General features: G+C 37.4%; 1 protein-coding gene across 6 annotated transcripts in view; it reads left to right on the forward strand.

Moving 5' to 3' along the window:
* Positions 1 to 19,636, forward strand: part of WDFY3 (WD repeat and FYVE domain containing 3) — a 162,921-nt gene that overhangs the window by 70,589 nt on the left and 72,696 nt on the right. For all 6 annotated transcript variants that reach the window (XR_006103935.1, XM_042466670.1, XM_042466673.1 and 3 more), the window contains 8 exons: positions 3,961 to 4,138; positions 5,261 to 5,475; positions 8,289 to 8,401; positions 9,862 to 10,093; positions 11,526 to 11,626; positions 11,984 to 12,202; positions 13,022 to 13,203; positions 19,233 to 19,464. Coding sequence is in view for 5 of the 6 variants with exons in the window: in XM_042466670.1 (XP_042322604.1) it covers positions 3,961 to 4,138; positions 5,261 to 5,475; positions 8,289 to 8,401; positions 9,862 to 10,093; positions 11,526 to 11,626; positions 11,984 to 12,202; positions 13,022 to 13,203; positions 19,233 to 19,464 (1,472 nt within the window). In the remaining variant the exon portion in view is untranslated. The remainder of the gene's footprint in view (positions 1 to 3,960; positions 4,139 to 5,260; positions 5,476 to 8,288; positions 8,402 to 9,861; positions 10,094 to 11,525; positions 11,627 to 11,983; positions 12,203 to 13,021; positions 13,204 to 19,232; positions 19,465 to 19,636) is intronic.

Below are 19,636 nucleotides of genomic sequence, written 5' to 3' on the forward strand. Positions count from 1 at the left end.
TTGTTTGTTTGTTTGTTTGTTTAAAAAAAACTTCCAGGAAACATACTGAATAGCACTGGAAATGAACTTTATGTTTTATCATAAGCTGTCCTACATTTTGTCCCAAAAGCAACCACAACAAAACAAGAAATATGGGACACACATCTCTTTAAAATCCCACTAACACACAATTTACAACACTGCATAGGAGCTTTATAAACAATGTTTGTTAATTTTAATATTTTGTATAATTTAAAACTTGCATTATGTAAGTACCCTGTCCCTTCCCATTTCTGTGGAGCTTTTCTTCCTTGACATTCTGTTATTATTCTGATTTATTGGAAGAATGTCCCTTATTGGGGCTCTTTGGTTACTTTCTTAAGTTAAATTATTTAAGAACAAATTTAGTCAGTCAGTACAAAACAGCATTGGCTTCTAAATTCTTCTGACTTTCTCTGTATTGTGTTTGCTATTTGAGAGTAATCAAAGAACCTGTCATCTGCTTGCCATTGTACTTTGTTGTTTTCTTTGCTGCATCCTCACATGTTTTTATATAAGCATTTAATTAGGATTAGCATATAAATGTAACCTAATACATGTTTATTTGGCAAAGGAAGCTAATTAGCTTTAGCATGACTGAGTCTCATTGATTTCAGGGGGTCTGCTCTAAAATTAAGCTAAGTCTGGCTTCATTCTGTTAATATCAGTGGATCTGCTTTACTGTTAAATGTAAGCCTGGCTCCAGTTTATTGAAATTGAATATTAAAATTAGAGCTTAAACTATTTGTTAGTCCCATGTACAACTTGGAAAGTCAACACTTATGCAGGTTTCATAGATTCTATTGAAGACAGATCTATTACAATTGGGACTAACAATCAGATTTAGGCCAGAGTGTTCAAGAAGAGCCAAGAGTGTCAACACTAAAGCTTGACGTTAAACAGTAAGGTAGTATTATATCTCCTTGTATTTTCAAGGGAAAGTCAAGGTGCCTGTCTGTGAGATCTGTTGTAAGTTTTCTGTGTGGCTTGGATCCAAAGAACTATGAATGGAAAGTTCATGCGAAAATGAACCAGCTTTAGCTAATGCTACCATAAGTGTCAACGGTTCTTTTCTTTTTCATTATATGTTGAGACAGACTAACACTGCTGTCTCTTTGAAAAAAGGTACTCATGTACAGTGGATCCTTGTTATACGCTGGGGTTTGGTTCCAAGATCCCCCGTGTATAACAAAATCTGTGTATGCTCAAGTCCCATTAAGTATAATGACATAGCAAAATGGTGTCCCTAATAAAAAATGGAAAATCAAGGTAAATTTATACTTTTTGGAACATTTTCAAACAGTGTATGCTTAAATCTGTGTATAAAAAAATCCGTGTATAAGAAGGACCGACTGTATAAATCTAGAAATTTTAGTCAAAAAATTGACTCCAAAAACCTGAGTTGACTTATCCACAGTTCAGTGTAATTACTGTACTGTACTTTAATTCTTATAAAAAAGGAACCATTCCTTGGTGAAAGGCAGGAGTATCATCTGTTCTGGAATCACTCACATCCCCTTTATATTCTCTTATCCATGAAGCCTTTAGTATGAGCACAAACAGTTATGCATGATGGAATTTTGTAAGTTTTTTGGCATTGTTTTCTTTTGCTTCATCCTTTACATCTTTTGTTACATACCCCAAAGTTTTACTCTTGACTTATCCCTGAGTCATATCAAAATCCATAATTATGGCCCCAAAACCTGCCCTCGACTTATACATCAGGTATACTTATAGTCAAGTATATATGGTAATCATAATCATGATCTGATATAATATAATTATTGCACATTGTAATATTACATTTTCACTGGATCTTGTGGATTTTTTGTTATTAGAATGGAAATCAGTTTCAAGGGAACTGCAGATAGCATATAGCAGTTCTTCTCAGGCTATATGATTTATGGGACTGGCCATTTTTTCCAGCGTGCTACATGCCAGCACCATATCCCCCCCCCCCCCATTGGCTGTAACTATTTCTTTCTTTTCTGGAACCAGCAACCAATGGCTCAGGGACCAGCACTGGTCCAGAGACCACTGGTTTGAGTAGCCCTAGTGTATAGGATTTCCATACTTTGTGCACTCCTGCCCTTCACAATATGGCTTTCTTTGCCAACCGTTGGTTACGTATTACACTAATAATGACATAAACTGATGAAGACCGTTTTCAATTATCTGGTGTTACATAAAGATTTATAAATATCAGATGGACATTAATTTTTTAAAAAATACAAGCATATGGGCTGTATTTGTTGACTGGCTTTGAAAGTGGTACATCTCAGGATGGCTCTAACCCAGGGGTAGGCAACCCTTTTGAGCCGGGGGCCGGGTTGCTGTCCCTCAGACAACTGGGGGGCCGAAGCCAAAAAATAAATAATTAAATATATTTTTAAAAAAAAATACATAAATAAATAAACCGGGACAAATGTAGGACAAAATTTTCAAATAGAGGGCACTTTTTAAATAAAAAATGGAGGATACGCAAAAAAAATGCTGATTTTTAAAAAAATGTTAAGATAAATGCTTGTTTCTGAGGCTCCTATAGACAATTGCCCCACCATGCCCCTCGCACGAGACACCAAAGGCCCAACAGCAATCGGCGGCAGGACCAGGGTGGGGCCGGTCCCAAGGCCTTGCCGGGCCGCATCCGGCCCGCGGGCCGCAGGTTGCCTACCCCTGCTCTAACCATTGAACAGCTGGTTGAAGTAAAAACTTAACATCCATTCTGACAATGACTGCCAGGTACACTAGGAAAATATAAATGTGAGGTTATACTAGAGTACTAAGACACTGTGGGAAGTGATGGTTTACAGGTTAAGATGCCAATTCTGACAATCAGAAGATCAGAAGGTTGGCAGTGCGAGGCCCAAATGCTGCATGATGGGGTGAGCTCCTGTCACTAGTCCCAGCTTCTGCCAACCTAGCAATTCGAAAGCATGGAAATGCAAATAGATAAATTGGTACCACTTTGGTGGGAAGGTAACAGCATTAGGTGCAGTCATGCTGTCTACATGACTACCAGAATAGTCCTCAGACAATACTGGCTCTTTGGTAGTAATGGAGATGAACACCACCACCCCGTCGGTTACGACTAGACATTCATGTCAAGGGACAACCTTTGTCTTTAAGATACTGTATCCTCTGGAGGGAGACACTTACCTGGGCAAGCCAACTGATTCACCATTGGAAGCCCATCTTGGTTACAGTGTGGGAACAGCAGAATAGTTTTTTTACCATCTTAGAGCTGGCAGAAGATCTGCTAATCAAAGAGCCATATACATGGGCCCTGTTCAGTAAACTTAAGCTTTATTTTGTGCTACCTTATTTAGAAACCCAGAAGATGGGCACCATATGTGGGAAATATTCTTGCCAAGAACCATTGCTGCATCAAAGTGACATGCTCTTGTTTATCCATAGGATGGCAGCCAAAAGGTGTTCCTTCATTGGGTGTCCCTGTGATACCATTCATGCTAGTGTTCCTACACACAAATGATAACAACTGTTTCTTTCAGGGTATATGTCTGTTTCCTAATTTTGGTTCACAACAAGAAAGCTGGTGGTCGTCGTTTTCAGTTACAAGTAACAGCGGTAGCATTTTTAGGACACATCTTTTTGGGAATACGCATATATGTAATTGGCAGAAAAGAAGGTCTGTTGGTTATTCAAAACAAATGTTCCATCTTATGTGGACGTGTGTTTTCTGGCTCTTGAGTGTTCAAGCATTGTAGAATATTGTTCACTCTATACCTACAAACACTCCTGTGCACATGGGGCATTTTTATCCCCTGAAATACTTTGGAATTCTCATGTGATCAGTAAATAGACTAGAAATCATTTAATACAAGTTTTATTATCCACGTGGATGAAGTTTAATCCAAATATTGTATTTGAAGTAAAGCTTAATTAGTGTGAGAAAATCTTATTCTCATTTCTCATCTTTAGGCATGCATATCATTCTGCTTCAACTCCGCCAGTATTCCCTTTCAAGAATTCTGCTGATTTGAAGGTGCACAAAGGAAATGTACCTCTGCCAAGTTCTGATGCTGTCATCATCCATCCTGGAGCCATGCTTTCCATGTTGGACCTCTTAGTCTCTGTTGGGTCTACTATACAACCTGAAGTGAGAACCCTTTCAACTGTGATTCCCTTTAAGTGTGGGATTAAATTAAAAGAAAAACTAATAAAGAGAGCTTTAAACATTGTATTTAAATTAACCTTATCTTGAGTTATTTAATGTTAATAACAATTTCTGCTAGGAAGCCCTGAATTACATTCTAGAGCATGGAAAGTTTTTATCCAAAATACAGTCCTACAGTCCAAAATAAAAGCTTTGACATGGGCATATTCTGATCCCTAAATGCCCATTATTTCTCCCTGGGATTGGGGTCTTCTTAGTCTGTAAACACTATTGTTACCAAACTAGAAGACTTTGAGAAAACTTTTTTGCTTGTGTTAAAAAAAAACCAAACCTTGGGATTTGGGGTCAGTTTTATAAAATGGTAGTACCCTGTGTCAGACCATTTTTCAAATGGGAGAAGTGGGATTTCCAAAATAGATTGGGATATTTTGTGAATGTTTCTTTTACATAAAACAAAACAAAGGAAAAAAAACCCAGCAAATATACTGGACATTACCCATTCCCAAAGTAGCTCATTGAATGCCAATAACTGTAATACAAAAAGTAAGTGTACTTCAGAATTGGAGTCTGCTTTTTAGAACATTGGTGCCTAGGACTTGATAATTCACTTACAGTATAGCCATATTGGAAGAGGCAGCATCTGAAGTAGCACAAACTTGCCATTTCTAAAATGTGATTATTACTATGATTTCTAGTACTTTTTTTTTAATTTAAATTATTTATATCCCATTCCATGTCAAATTCAATCTCTGGACAGTTTAAAGTAAAATCAGTTTAAACAGTTTAAAATTAGAACAGTAGCAGTTTATATGCTTATTAGCACATGATTGTTACTTTGTTTAAACATAGGCAGTATAAATACAGCACAGTATTCTGTGTATGCTGTCAGGATTGCAATATCACAAAATATATATTGTCGTAAATATTTTGGATTAAATTCTGAATAATCAGACAGAATATCATTTGAAAGGCTTTGATGGGTATTCAGAAGAGGTTGTGATTGTCGAGTAGGATTTTTGATTTAACAATATAGATTAAATCTTGGCCAAGTATTTTATTACAGTTCTTTTTGTCTTTTATTTATGTGTGTGTATAATTTTGTAGCATGCCCTTGATCTTCAGCTTGCAGTAGCCAACATCTTGCAATCTCTAGTGCATTCAGAAAGAAATCAGCAAGTCATGTGTGAAGCTGGACTCCATGCACGACTTCTGCAGAGATGTAGTGCTGCTCTTGCTGATGAAGACCACTCTTTACATCCCCCACTCCAAAGGATGTTTGAAAGGCTGGCTTCTCAAGCATTGGAACCAATGGTGCTTAGGTAAGTGTGAAGGGCTGGTTTAATTCAGATCCTTACCATTCACATGTCGGCAAGCATTAATATATTGTACTCTGTTAACATGGAGCTTAGAGTATTGGGATTTCCTAGACGGAGGAAAGAATGCATGTTTTTGGTATTAAGACTTTTGAGCTAGAATTTCACACATTCTCTGCTTATGTTACTGAGGGAATGGGACAGTTCATACCATAGAAAATGTCTTTAAATATGTCAGCTCTCAAGACTGGTTTATACTGTTTTATATATTATACTTTCCCCTGCTTCAAGGGAATAAAGTCCACATTACAAAGCAGAGCTTGGAGCATTAAGTTTTAAAATTAATGCAACAGTGTTAAACATTAGAAATTGAGGGAATAATTAACTACCATAAATCTAACCCTTAAAATAGGTCAGTTAGTTAAGTTATTATCAATTACTTTATATGCTCATGTATAAGTCTAGAAGTTTTAGTCAAAAATTGACTCAAAAAATCTGGATCGACTTATCCATGGGTCATTGTAAGTACTGTACTTTAACTCTTATCATAAAAGGAACCATGTCCTGGTAAAAGGTGAGAGCTTAATCTCGGAGCACCTAAAAGAAGCATCAGCTCCCTCTACTGTCTCATCAGTTCAGCCTTTAGGGTGAGCACAGTTACACCTGTCAAACTTTTAAAAGATCTTTAGCATTGTTTCCCCTTGCTTCATCCTTTATATCCTTCTTTACATGCTGCTAAGTTTTACCCTCGACTTATTCCACGGGTCATATAAATATCTGTAATTTTGGCCCCAAAAACCTTGCCTCGTATACATGAGGTTGACTTATAGTTCAATATATACAGTAACTTATAGCTCATGTTAGTGTGAGCCAGACTGAGAATGACGTGGTGGATGTCATGGTTGACACATGTTGTTTTTTGGCTTCTTCAGAAGGGCTCTTTTTGTCCTTTTAAAGCTGCATTACTTCAATCTAGAATTTACCCTCACATACACTAGAAAATCCATAATATGATTGTTGCCTTGGAATGGTGGGAATCCAAAGCATCGTGCAACGATCAGGTTGGAAAAGGCTGTCCCAGAGCATGTGATTTACTGTATCTGACAAGAGGGAGAAGCACCTACCCTAAAGAATTCTCATGACTCAGCTTACTAAAGCATATTTTTAAATTGTATGTTGATTGTGGAAACAAGTGATTTTGGGGGAAATAGCTAGAAAAATCTAGTGAACTAATGATTTAATATGTTAATTGGTGAGCAGATTCTAACCTCTGTTAAAAAGTGCTTGTTCTGCTTAAGTACACAGATTAAACTGGTGATCTGTGGAGAAACACAATATATTAAAGCAGCTTTCAGGTTTCAAGGTTTGCTCTTCATTCTCTGGATGACTGAAGGAACAATCCACAGCATATGGGTTTATTCCATGTGCCAGCAGCTTGACGGAGAAGCTTCCTAGGGAAAAAACTGCTGTGAACTCAAAATTTTATTTTAATAGTATGAATATATTCCTGTGAACATGCAACTAGTGTAGAACTAGTATTCTATATGCATCTTTAGCTCCAGTTAGATGTGGTTAATTGCATACCAGTTTTCCACACATTGTCTCATAGCACAAATAGGTATTGTACAGCTAGGGCAATGTTTGCAGACACCTTCCAGTGCTTATCTAAGAAGGGTGTGTGTGTGTGGCTATTGTTCCTGTATTTGGATGAATGGGTATTGGGAATGCACACATCCCCATACAGCCACCAAACAAGATTTCCCCGTATTCCTTCACTCTCATTCCAAGGATTCCACATTTGTAGGAATCCATTTTTTTACTTTAGAACCCTTTATGTCTGCATTCTTTAGCTATTTGCTTCAGAAATAAGATAATTAGAAGTTTTAAAAGTCTCAAGCATGTCAGTGTTGTTTACAGCTACCCTGGTTCCTACTCCAAGAGAGAGAGAGGATTTAAAATTAATAAATGTATGCTGCATCTCTGCCCCTTCCATGAGAGCAAGGCTCATTGAATTCAGTGGCACCTATTTCTGAGCAAACATGTATAGGATATTGTGCGCCTTCAAGTTGTTTTTGATTTATAACAAGGTGAACCTGTTCCAGGATGAGGTGAACCTGTTACAGGATTTTCTTGGCAAGATCTGTTCAAAGGGAATTTGACATTGTGTTTCTTTGAGGCTTAGCAAGAGAATCACTTGCCCATGATCATTCAGTAGATTTCCATGGCTAAATGGTTATTTGAACCCTGACCACCCAGAGTCTTAGTCCAAAATTCAAATCACTATCCCATGCTGTCTTTCAATTAGATAATGTATGGATAGACAAGAAAACAGTCCTGTTGTTTTCTTTCTGCTTTGTAGTTTAGAGCTGCATTAGTTTTCTTTTGCATAATTTATTCAGACTTTACTGTGTCTGTGAGGAAAAACAATTTACAGTTGAAAATGAAGGAGAAAACTATTGTCTTGGGAATTCACAAAACTGAACACCAGCTATTTTTGTTAATTTCAGAATATTTTAAATATACAGTGGGCCCTCCCCATACGCAGGGATCTGTTCCGGAACATCCCCCCCCATATATGGGGGAAAACGCATACACAAACCCCATTTGTTTTAATGGGGGAGTGCTCCCACGTGTGCCTGTGGCACGCACATCATATCTCCCGCGGCTTAACTTTCCGCACAAGGTTAAAGCTATCTATGGCATGCCCGCGTATGGCATGGGTGCACTGTACACACATGATTCAGGGCCACTCTTATACTAATCAAATAAAAGAGAATAAAAATGACTTGTTGCCTCTTTATTTTCCCACTTTTCACTAGGGAATTTTTACGTTTGGGAAATCCATTAAATTGTGGAGCCTGGGACAAAAAACTGTTAAAACGATACCGTGTACACAAGCCAAGTTCACTTAGTTACGAGCCAGAGATGAGAAGTAAGTGTACAAACATTTGAGAAATGTGTTTTTAAAACTTCTGTTTGGGTTTCAGACAGAGTAATAAATCAACAAAAACTTTGAGAGTGATATGTAGTTCTTTAACAATGTGTTAGAAAAAGAACAAGTGAGATATTGTTGAAGTATGTGTGCCCTTTTTAAAAAGCCTAATGCTGCAATTGCTTAAGCTTAGGTGAGTAGCTGGGATTAGAACATTGGACACCATATTTATTCCATTTTAAACCTCCTCTTCCTTGGAGGGCTGTACCCTCCACTCTCAGATTTCTTTTAAAAAAAACACACAATTCCAGACAACCCACAGAGCCCCTAGGAAGTGGGAAAAATTTTGCTCCATCTTCGGCCTGTTATGGGCTGTTATAGGAAAAACAGTTACTTATCTTTGAAGTGAATCAGCACATGGAAAATTCTGGTACATTTTTAGCCTGTCCTGGTCAGGTTTAGGCTCAGAAGATGTGTCTTTTTAGACAGGAAATGAGCCAGTGTTCTGGGTGAAAACAAAATGCTGTGTGTATATTTAATTTTAATTAATTTCTTTTTTCCAAAAATAAACTTTAAAAATTGAATGTATCCTCAGTCACACTTTTTATCACTCCTTGATTATCTCAATGAAATTTAAAAGCTCCTTCTATGTTTTTAATGTTAATTTTAATGCCAAATAAAGAAGTTTTTTGTGTCCTTTTAACAGGCAGAGAAGAAATAATTTAATATTGATCAATTGTAGCCATAAGTATTAAATTGTATATTACTTAGTTTAAAAATACAGTTGGCCCTTTCTATCTGTGGGGGTTCTGTCACAGATGGCAAATTCCATGGGATCTCAAGTCCTGTTCTCCTCAGTGTGTGACTGTGTTGGCATGGCATGTGCATGTGCCACCATTGAGAAAAACTTGGGGCCATCTACAGATGCTCCAGTCCACGGATGGCAAGCCCACAGAAAGGAAGAGCCTACTGTACATTTGTATTCTACAAAATTTCCATTTGTTTTACTGCTATCATAACTATTAAGACGTACTCTGTTGGAAGAGAGAGAAAAACGGAAGCAAATATTCCTTTCCAAAGCCAGTTGATAATTCAGTTACCATGATATATCCAAATTCAAGTGTGCTCTTAATCTGTTGACTATTGGAATATGATCGATTTAATGTTTGCATTGTGGTTCACTAGTCTGCTTTTGTAACCTTGCAGTAGTATAAAGGAAGCTTCTATTTTTGTTCTAATAACTGATTCACATTTTCAGTGTGCATTCAGCTTTATTCTCAGCCAGCCAGTCTTTTGTTGGTAGCCTTTATTGTGTAAAATGTTATGTGAGTGAGCACTGAGAGAGAGAAAACAAGTTTGTCTTTCTGCATTTGTTGCATTTATGACCAATAGTAAACTAAGACTGATATATATATATATATATATATTTAAATAGTTCCAATTCTTCACTTCTGTTATAGATAGTATGGTTACGTCAATGGAAGGCCTGGGTACTGACTGTGTGTTCAGCTTGCATGAAGATAACCACTATAGGATAAGTAAGAGCCTTTTAAAACCAGCAGAAGGAAGTACAGTGCCCCTGACAAGGGTAAAATGTTTAGTATCCATGACAACCCCACATGATATTAGACTTCATGGATCATCTGTCACTCCAGCATTTATTGAATTTGACACATCTCTTGAAGGTTTTGGGTAAGATTTTGCAAACGCTTGCATCTTTTTTTCCTCCTTGTTTAAAAACAACATTCCGATTTTGAAACTATTTGAACTGTAAGTTGTTGTGATATTTATTTATTTATTTATTTGTTTATATACTGCTTTCCTCCAAAAAATTAGGACACAGAGTGGGTTACAAAACCATGGGTTGTGCTATGGAAGATTGCCATTGATAGAATGTATGTTCTTCAGATAATGAATGTAGAGTCTAAAATTATCCTATAAGGACAAATATGTGCTATCTGATTTGTATGTGTTCTTAATTAATGTGTTTAAAGCATTTGTACCCCATCCGTTAGCCCTAAAGGCGCCTGGATCAGTCTGCAAATAGTTCCTGAGGTTTAAAATCTAAATAAAACGGGAAACACCAGAGAAAGAGGTGGAGAGGGAAGATGTGAGAAATTCATTAACAGGTAGCTTCTACATAATGGAGGTGTGGCTACTCACCTTCTCGTTTCACTTCTGCTTAAAACAGTTTTTCTAGTAAAAGAAGCAGCACTGAGATATATTTTTTCCAAATCCCTTTTGAATATTCTGGCAAAGCATTATAATATTGCAAGTCTAATAAGATTTGGTTAAAGAAAGTTGAATCTGACTTACAGGTGTTTTTTTAAATTATCAGCTTTAGGAAGGCAGATCAGTGATCACAGAACAACTTCAGCACATTTCATTTGACTGGATATATAGCTTAGCTTCCTTAAGTGCCTTATCCAAGTTGCTTAGGTTTTGTAATATTCTGATCTGTAAAGAGGTTTAATTTGCAGAATTTGATAGCATAATATGACATTATGATAATCTGTAGTTCTCTTACTGAAATACTTATATGAGGAATCATCGCCTTAAAATTTATTATTATTCAGGAATCAGAAGGAAAAGAGTCATACTCCTAAGATGTATTGCTAGCTCAATCTTTAAGGAAGCAAGTGTATGCTGTGGGGTTGCATTCCCTCTTCCATACTACTTTTTTGCATGAATTTTCCTCAACCTCCACCTCCCCAGCTATTATGGAGGCAGTGGTAACAATGGTTACCACAATAATCAGCTATTAACCATCATTTAAAACAAATTGTGGGGAGTTCAAAACTTAGTTTTTGAAATCCAAGACTCATTAGTATGTATGTGGATTGAACTTTTAGCTTGCCTCTGGATAGATAGGGCTGTGTTATTTGATTAAATAGGTGGAATATACATGACAGCTATGCAGAATAGTCTCAACATCCTGAGTGCCATATGTGACAGCAAAACACACCAAAGTGATACACAGGTTGAGGAGAAATATGGTGGATCTTTGACTTATTTTCTTATTATGACATTTGTGTCTTGCCTGATCTAAAAAGTAATCACACAAAACTAGGCTCATTTACTCTGTCATATTCCTTACTCTTTATTGTTGAACTCTCTTTAACAGCTGTTTATTCTTACCAAGTTTGGCACCTCACAACGCACCTACCAACAATGTAGTTACAACAGGTCTTACTGATGGCACTGTAGTCAGTGGAATTGGAACTGGTAGGTCCTAGACTATATTTTTATCAGGTGACTGTGATGCTTTTCCTCCTTTTTGAAAGGAAAGATTTACTTTTAATGTCTCTAGATAATCTAATCCTCTTCCAAATACTAGGAATGTACACTACTGTTCTATAAAAATGTGTCTACTAACATTGAAATAGATTTTGTTATTAAATATACATGTTACAACTTGCAAGCATTATTGATTTCTCCAGCAACAATTTGTTATACTTATATGAACAACTGAATCTAGAAAAGCTGAATTCAGATTGTGAGCAAGCTTCAGAAAGAATGTTTGATCTCATTTTTGTGTTATCTCCTGTTATATCAATCTAAATATATATTCTTTTCTCATAGGAGAGAGGCTTTTCCCACCACCATCTGGTCTGAGTTATTCAAGTTGGTTTTGCGTCGAACACTTTAGTACAGCTCCAAGTTACCATCCAGTTAGGCTACTTACTGTTGTAAGACGAGCAAACAGCTCTGAACAGCATTATATATGCCTAGCTATTGTTCTCTCTGTAAAAGACCGGTCACTAATTGTTTCAACTAAAGAAGAGCTTCTTCAGAACTATGGTAAGAAGCTTCCTATATTATTTATATTGTTCAGCATTCTTTGTAAGTGTAATTGTCATGGTTGGTTCAAATTTAATGTTCCTGCTCCAGTGAACTATGATTTGTTTCAGTGAGAAATTGATGAATTTGAGCTGTAATTTAGATGCTTTCTATAATCTATGACTGCATGCAAATTTGCAATCTTATTTGTAAAGAGTCCTAACATTATAGTTTTCCAGTTTAGACAACACAGGGACATGGTGATTATAACAAATCAGACAAACTATGCTGAAAATGCACATAGGAGGGGAATAAGGAAAGAATGCTTGATCTTATTGCTTCTTTCTGCTGCACCTAATCAGGACTTGTTGAAGTAGTAAGATTACTTTGAAATCAAGCTGATCTAGTTTTGTTCAGTTTCTTTTTAAGAGTGCTTAAGGATTATGTTTTCATTCTGATTGAAACCTGAGTTAATAAAAATTGACATATCTTTTAGGTTATTTTTTTTGTATGTGTGTATCAGTGATTTAATGGTCTAAATGTACATTATTAAATCTTAACCTTGCTATTGGTATTGATTAAAAAATCAATCTGTTCGTTCCAGTGTGATGTATTGGATAGGAATGTAGTGGGATTTATAATTTTTCAACTCCATCTCTTTATTTGTGACTTGATCAGTTTGCAGTCTGACTATATTATTGTGCTGCATTTCTGCCTACTCTGGATTAAAACCACAGGTGATGCAGAACACAGACAGTTTTGTCCCTGGAATATATCACTGAATTATTTGTTGGCACCAAAACATTTGTTAAAATCTTTTTGGGGGTTTTTTGCCTTCAGTTGATGACTTCGGTGAAGAATCTTCTTGCTATGAGATCCTCCCTTGCTGTGCTCGTTTTCGTTGTGGTGATCATATAGTAGAAGGCCAGTGGCATCATATGGTTCTGGTGATGAGCAAAGGCATGCTAAAAAACAGCACTGCTGCACTCTACATTGATGGGCAACTGATTAATACTGTAAAAGTAAGTAGAGTTTCATGGCTTTCCAACCCTCACTAAGTACTATGAACTCTCTCCAAAGTGATACAGTATTACAAATGTTTGTAAGCATAATTTTGTATTTATGGTGGGAATATACAAAGTTGCTGGTAACTGACTTAAAATTATAACCTTGGTGATTCCAAGTTCAGGGTTCCCATTCTTATGAAGTGAGGTTGTACTGTCATATTAGCTAAAAAAATATTGCTCTCTAGATGTTGTTGAAATATATCATCCATGCATCCTAGGCAGCATAGACATTGGAGAAAGATGATGATTTGGAAACTTCATATTTTATTTCAGAAGTGGTTTATCATGGAAAGCAACTGTTGTTTAAGAAAGCATCCAAAAATTCAGAGGTTCCTTTATTACTTGAAACTGCTAAGCCATGGTGAACAGACCTTCCAATTTTGTTGAACTGCAATTCCTATCAAATGTAGTCAACAAAGTAAATGGGGAAGGATAGTCGGACTTGCAGTCAAACAACATCTTGAATGCCACATATTTACTGTCCATGGTCTAACCCCTGCATTGAAATGAGAAACTGTACTTCTATCCATACTGTCTCAGCCAAGGTATACTTGAAGACATGTATTAAGTAATTTTTTAAATCATTGCTATTTTAAAGTCCCTAAAAAGTGAGTGGTTAGAAAAGTAGTGAACACTACTAGTAAAAAATGGAAAATCAACTGTCTAAAACATAGGCCAGAGATCTAGGGTGGAAATTAAAAATGCAAATGGGTGAAATGATAGAATTCCTCCATTGTACTTGATCCTACAAATGTTGCATATACCTGTAATTTGATACTTAGGATAAATGGAACCAGATAAAAGTCAGCCTGTTATGAACTCACATTGCAACTGGCACTTATATTTTAAGTTCCTCCATTAAATTTCGATATGGAGTCAAACTAGGTTTATTGCTGTTACTGCCAGAACTTTCTATCCAGGGGAACATGCGGTTTCACAGAAGCAGTTTTCTATCTTGCAAACTTGGGATATCTTTTTCCCCCAGGGGATCTCTTCCAGTTGACTAGCGTTGTACAGCATACAGAATGACCCTATTAGCAGAGAGAATATACTGTCTCTGTCAATCATAAGGCCAGCGAACCATCCAGAACCATAAATCCAGTTCTGTGTCTGAGACATGAAGTTATTTATCATCATTCATATGAATAAAAACTTGAATTATTTAATATGGGGTTTTCATGGCCTAAATGAGATTTCCATGTCCTTCAGAGTATAAAAAGCTCCCCCAGGAATGTTGTTGTGGCAGAAAAAGGCTATTCCACAATAATCAAACATTCAAAAAGTTATACAAGATAGATAGCTGAAACATAAGGATGTTACTTACACCTCTTTGTGTGACAATATTATAAGATTGCCTACATTGTAGATCTTGTTCTTTCTGAAATCTGTAACAAAATGTGATTCTAAAATGACCCATCTGCCTGGACAAGGATTAAGAAAATTGAGAAACAAGGAAAAATGCATCATGATAGCGCAATATAACAACAATCTATGTTGTTTAAATCTGTTATGTAAAATAAATCATTATGCAATAATATATGAACTCTCCATCATTTCAATGTTATGTAAAAGTTTAGGTTTCGTGGATGGTGCAGTCTTAACAGATTTTCAGCTATCATAAATGCTTAATCATTTAATAATGGCTTAACTATATGGTTTAAATAAACCTTAGCCATTTTACATAAAAGCTGATTTACAGAAGTTTGGTAGCTAGATTTTTCAGGTACAGTGCGTCCTTGGTATACGCGGGGGATCCGTTCCGGACCCCCCCCCACGTATACCAAATTCCGCGTATGCTCAAGTCCCATTGTCCCCAATGGCGGAACGCCAAAACGCCTGGCGGCAATGGTGGCGAGGAGGAGGAGGAGGCCTAGCGCCTGTGGCCTCTTCGGCCCCCACTCCGCCGCCGCCGGCGCCTGCACCTCGATGCAGGGGCCGAGTGGCGGACTGGAGACCAAGAGGCCTCCAGCCCACCACCTGGCCCTTGCACGAGGTGCTGGCGGCGGGCGGAGTGGGGGCCGAAGAGGCCTCGGGCGCTGGTGCTCCGCTGCCGCTGTCGCCGCCGCCACAGAAGGGCCAGGTGGCAGGCTGGAGGCTTCTTGGCCTCCAAACCCCCACCTGGCCTTCCCTCCGGCTGAGGCGGCGGTGGCGGCGGCGGCAGCGACGGAGCCCCCGGTGATGAAAGGTAAGGAGGGAGGGAGGGAGGGAAAGAGTTGGGGGAAGGAGATGGGAGGGAGGAAAGTTGTCCACAATGGCGGCGCGCGTGCACGCGCGCCGCCATTGGGGACAAAATCCCCGGATTTGCCATGCGCGTATGCTTAAATCCGCGCATGGCAAATCTGCGTATAAGGAGGACCTACTGTAATAGTATTTTGGCCTCTGGTATTTTTGATCACTTTTGTGTTTTCACATTTATTTGAGAGGTTCCTTTTTGCATATGTAACTCTTTAATACTACCCATCAAAGAAAAAGTTATAAATCAAGCAAAGGGATATTTTGGTTATAGAAATGTATTCAAGCAGAATACGAGGTTTTTGTAATTTTATTTCTCCCTATATTTACAGTCTTGAGCAATGATTTGTAAAGTTTAGGTTGCACAGCTGTTATCTGGACAGTGCAGAGGAACAATCCACATGGATGTGGATTAACCCTTATACTGCCCAGTCCAAAGGCAGGCATCCCGTGATCTTATAGAAACTTCATATTTCTTCATATTTTCCCACTACTCTTCCTGTCAGTTTTCCTTCTCTGCCTTCACCCAGTTCAGAACTAATTTTTTTGCTTCCCTGTTTCCCTGTTTAGATTTACGGTCCAAAAAACACTGCAGAAATAATCCAGTTTGAATCTGCTTTAACTGCCCTGGCTAGGGAATTTTGGGAACTGTGTTTTTTTGAGTCATTTAGCCTTCTGTGTCAGAGAATTCTGGTGACACAATAAACTGTAATTCCCAGGATTCCCTAGCACTGAGCCAGGACAGTTAAAGCAGTCTCAAACTGGATTATTTCTGCAGTGTGTTTTGAACCTATGTTTATATTTTTTTTAATTAATGTTTTTGTATGGTTTTTAATTTCTAATGTTTTTGATAATTTGTTAAATGCATTGAGTTTTATTATTGGGGAAAAGGCAAGGTATAAATTAATATAATAATAATTCTTGTAAGCGGCTCTATTTCCTTCTGTAATGTTTTTTAATATCCCTTTTTGAGTCTGTCCTCGCCATTGAAAAAACAACCCTTGCTTGCTGTTTGCTTTTTCTTCTCATTCTTGGGCATGGAAAATGAGATGAAACAGGAGTTTTTCTCTTCCACCCATTTCAAGTTAGAGTAGCCCATGGATTATTTTTTTTAAAGTAGCCTATTAAAAGGCACCCTGTAATGCTGTTTGTACCATTGCCAGGCAGTAGGTCTGCAGAACTGAGAAAAATATATCAATCATCCAGTGAAAATGAGACTGAAGTGTTTACTATAGTATTTCTGTACCTGAAAAAGAAAATCAGGGCATTTCCAGTTGATGCTGAGAGATAGAGAAGGCAGTTGAAAGTACAGGTTTAAAGAGAAAGCAGAAGAAGGGAAGTAGGCTGAAGAAATCTACAGAGAAGGGGTTTGAAAGGAAGAAGTTTAAGTAACGTGATAATAAAGAAGGACTCAAGCAAAAAGATAACAACAGGCAGTCTTAACAGCTGCTAGCAGATTTGTTTGCAGCACTCACTCACCATTTTCAGAGGTTAAGAAAATCTGTTACTGGTTGGAAGCTACCAGATAGGGAGGTGGAAGAAGACAAGAGAGTCTGTGGCTGTGTACCATTCCCAGAAGGTGGCTTAGAACGTAGTTGAAAGCACCTGCAGCACCAAAACGATTGGAAGCAGACAGTTGTGTCTCTGAAAATTCTCTCAGGATTGAAAGTTTTCTAAGAAATCTATTCACAACTGTGTCAATGCCTTCACAGATTTTTTTGCATGCAACACTACATGTTTCACCTCAAGCAGCACTTTCCCTTGTTAAACCCACAGTCATTTCATTGGTGTTAAATCCGATGAAAAAGTAAGTTAAGGACTTCAAGATAATAGGATTTATTCTTACAGATAACATTCACTGCAGTCTACAAATGAGTTAAATGGTACCAAATGAGTTTGGTAGCAAATGACTTCCAAACAAATGCAATGAAATACGCACAGATTCATGGAGGAACACACTGTATTTAACTAAACGTAGTTGATTCTGTTATTCAGGAAATGAATTTCAATAATTGATTCTAATAATAAGCAACCAGTAAATTATGCTAATACTCTGCAGTTGATTAGAATAGGAACGTGATTGAAGAAAACAAAAAAATGAAATTAAGTGATACTTTATGGCAAAGAAAATATGTAAATCATTGTCCTGCTGGGATCTTCTTATGGTTCAATTCAGTCTTTGTCAGAGGAGGGGGACAAGAAGAAGTCCAGCCATATAGTAAACATGTCCAAATTCGTGTGATTGAGAATTTGAGTGGTCAGATGGGGAAGAACAAATGGAAAATATTTTGATAGCTTTTCAGTGGCATACTTTTAGTAAAGGTGTTTAAGCTCTTAGGTTTAAAATTCTAATACAACTGGAGTGAAGAAAACTAGAAAATTGACTGCAGAAGTGTTTAATCGGGCTGCCCTTGTGTTGAGAAAAGTAACCAAAGAGATTCCTTTGCCAGATATATTTCTTGAGCTTATAATGTCTGAAAGGAATACTCAAGAGTGACAAATTTATCTCAAGTGTTAGGGAAAGCTTAGCCCATTGGTGGATGCTCCAGTGGCTGCCCTAATTGAACTTTAAAGATCAGGAGATATAAAGATGATAAACTGTACTGTGAAGGAGGACTGAACCTTCTGCATTGTTGGAGATTCAACAATGACAGTGACAAGTTTCGTCTTTACTACAATGATTTTACTAAGAATTGAATATATTAAATCATTATCAGTAATTATTAAGGGAAATTAGTAATCATTAATGGACACTGTGGCTTAGCGGTTAAGACACTGACTCTGACAACTGCAAGGTCATCAGATTGGCAGTTTGAGACCCAGGCACCGTCATGACGGAGTGAGCTTCCGTCACTAGTCCCAGCTTCTACCAACCTATCAATTCAAAAGCATGTAAAAGTTCACATAGATAAATCAGTACCACTTTGATGGGAGGGTAACAGCATTCTGTGTGCCTCAATGTTTAGTCATGCTGGCCACATGACCACAAAGTCATCTTTGACAACACTGGCTCTTCGGCTTAGTAACGGAGATGATTACCGCCCCCTACAGTCGGACATGACTAGATAATCTGGTCAAAGGGAAAACCTTTACCTTTTAGAGGCAGATTTAGTACTGCAGTGCACTCCTTTGCACATTTATAAAAAAATAGTCCTCTGTTCAGTGGCACTTAATTGTAGGTAAATGTGCAAAAGATTTCTGGCTTAAATGATTGATGTTGGTTGCCAAATGAAAATTCATTCTTTTAAGTTTGAGTTTCTTTGCTCTCTATATTTATTTGTTTTTTCTTATACAGTATTATAAATGCATTTATAAATAGTATTTCATACCTGGAGATATGCCTAAAAATGCAAACAAGTTTCCTGCCAAATCTTTATTCATATTTCAGTAATGCAGGTAGTGATTAATAAATTAATTCCCTCAATAGTTTGTGGCCATGTCTGCAGTAAAGAAAAACTTCCTTTTTTTCTTGTACAGGAATATAAAACACACATATTTTAAATCTACTTTATGTGTTTTCTGTCTATTTGATAAGACTTAATAAATTGAATAATACGTTGGGAGAACCATTCATAAGTGTTGCTATCACCCAGTGTAGTATAACTGTAAAGGCAGGCAGTATAACTTCTTACTGTGTAAAATGTGTGTGATAATCCTTCATTAATGGTGAGGTGAACTGACTGTGTATACTAAATCTTGTATCTTTCTGATCAAACCCTCTCACTGAGGACATCATTGGTATTTATTTGCAGCTTCACTATATTCATAGTAGTCCTGGTGGTTCAAGTTGTGCTAACCCACCAGTAGTCAGCACAGTTTATGCCTATATAGGCACACCGCCTGCCCAGCGCCAGCTCTCATCACTCATTTGGCGTTTGGGACCAACTCATTTCTTAGAAGACGTCTTGCCTCCATCAAGTGTTAGCACAGTTTATGAACTCGGACCAAACTACGTTGGAAGCTTTCAAGCGGTATATATGCCATGTAAGTAAAACTAATTCTGTGTGTGAGGGGGGGTGTTTCCGTATGTGTGTTAGACAGTTTCAGTGTGGTGGCTTATCTTATAATACCAAAAAAGACCTCATATCCATATAAATATCCAACAATATTTTGAAAAGAAGGAAGCTCCTTTTTGTATACTAGAGGAACTATTGTA

Source organism: Sceloporus undulatus, chromosome 5 (assembly GCF_019175285.1).
Source record: "Sceloporus undulatus isolate JIND9_A2432 ecotype Alabama chromosome 5, SceUnd_v1.1, whole genome shotgun sequence".
Lineage (NCBI taxonomy): Eukaryota > Metazoa > Chordata > Lepidosauria > Squamata > Phrynosomatidae > Sceloporus > Sceloporus undulatus.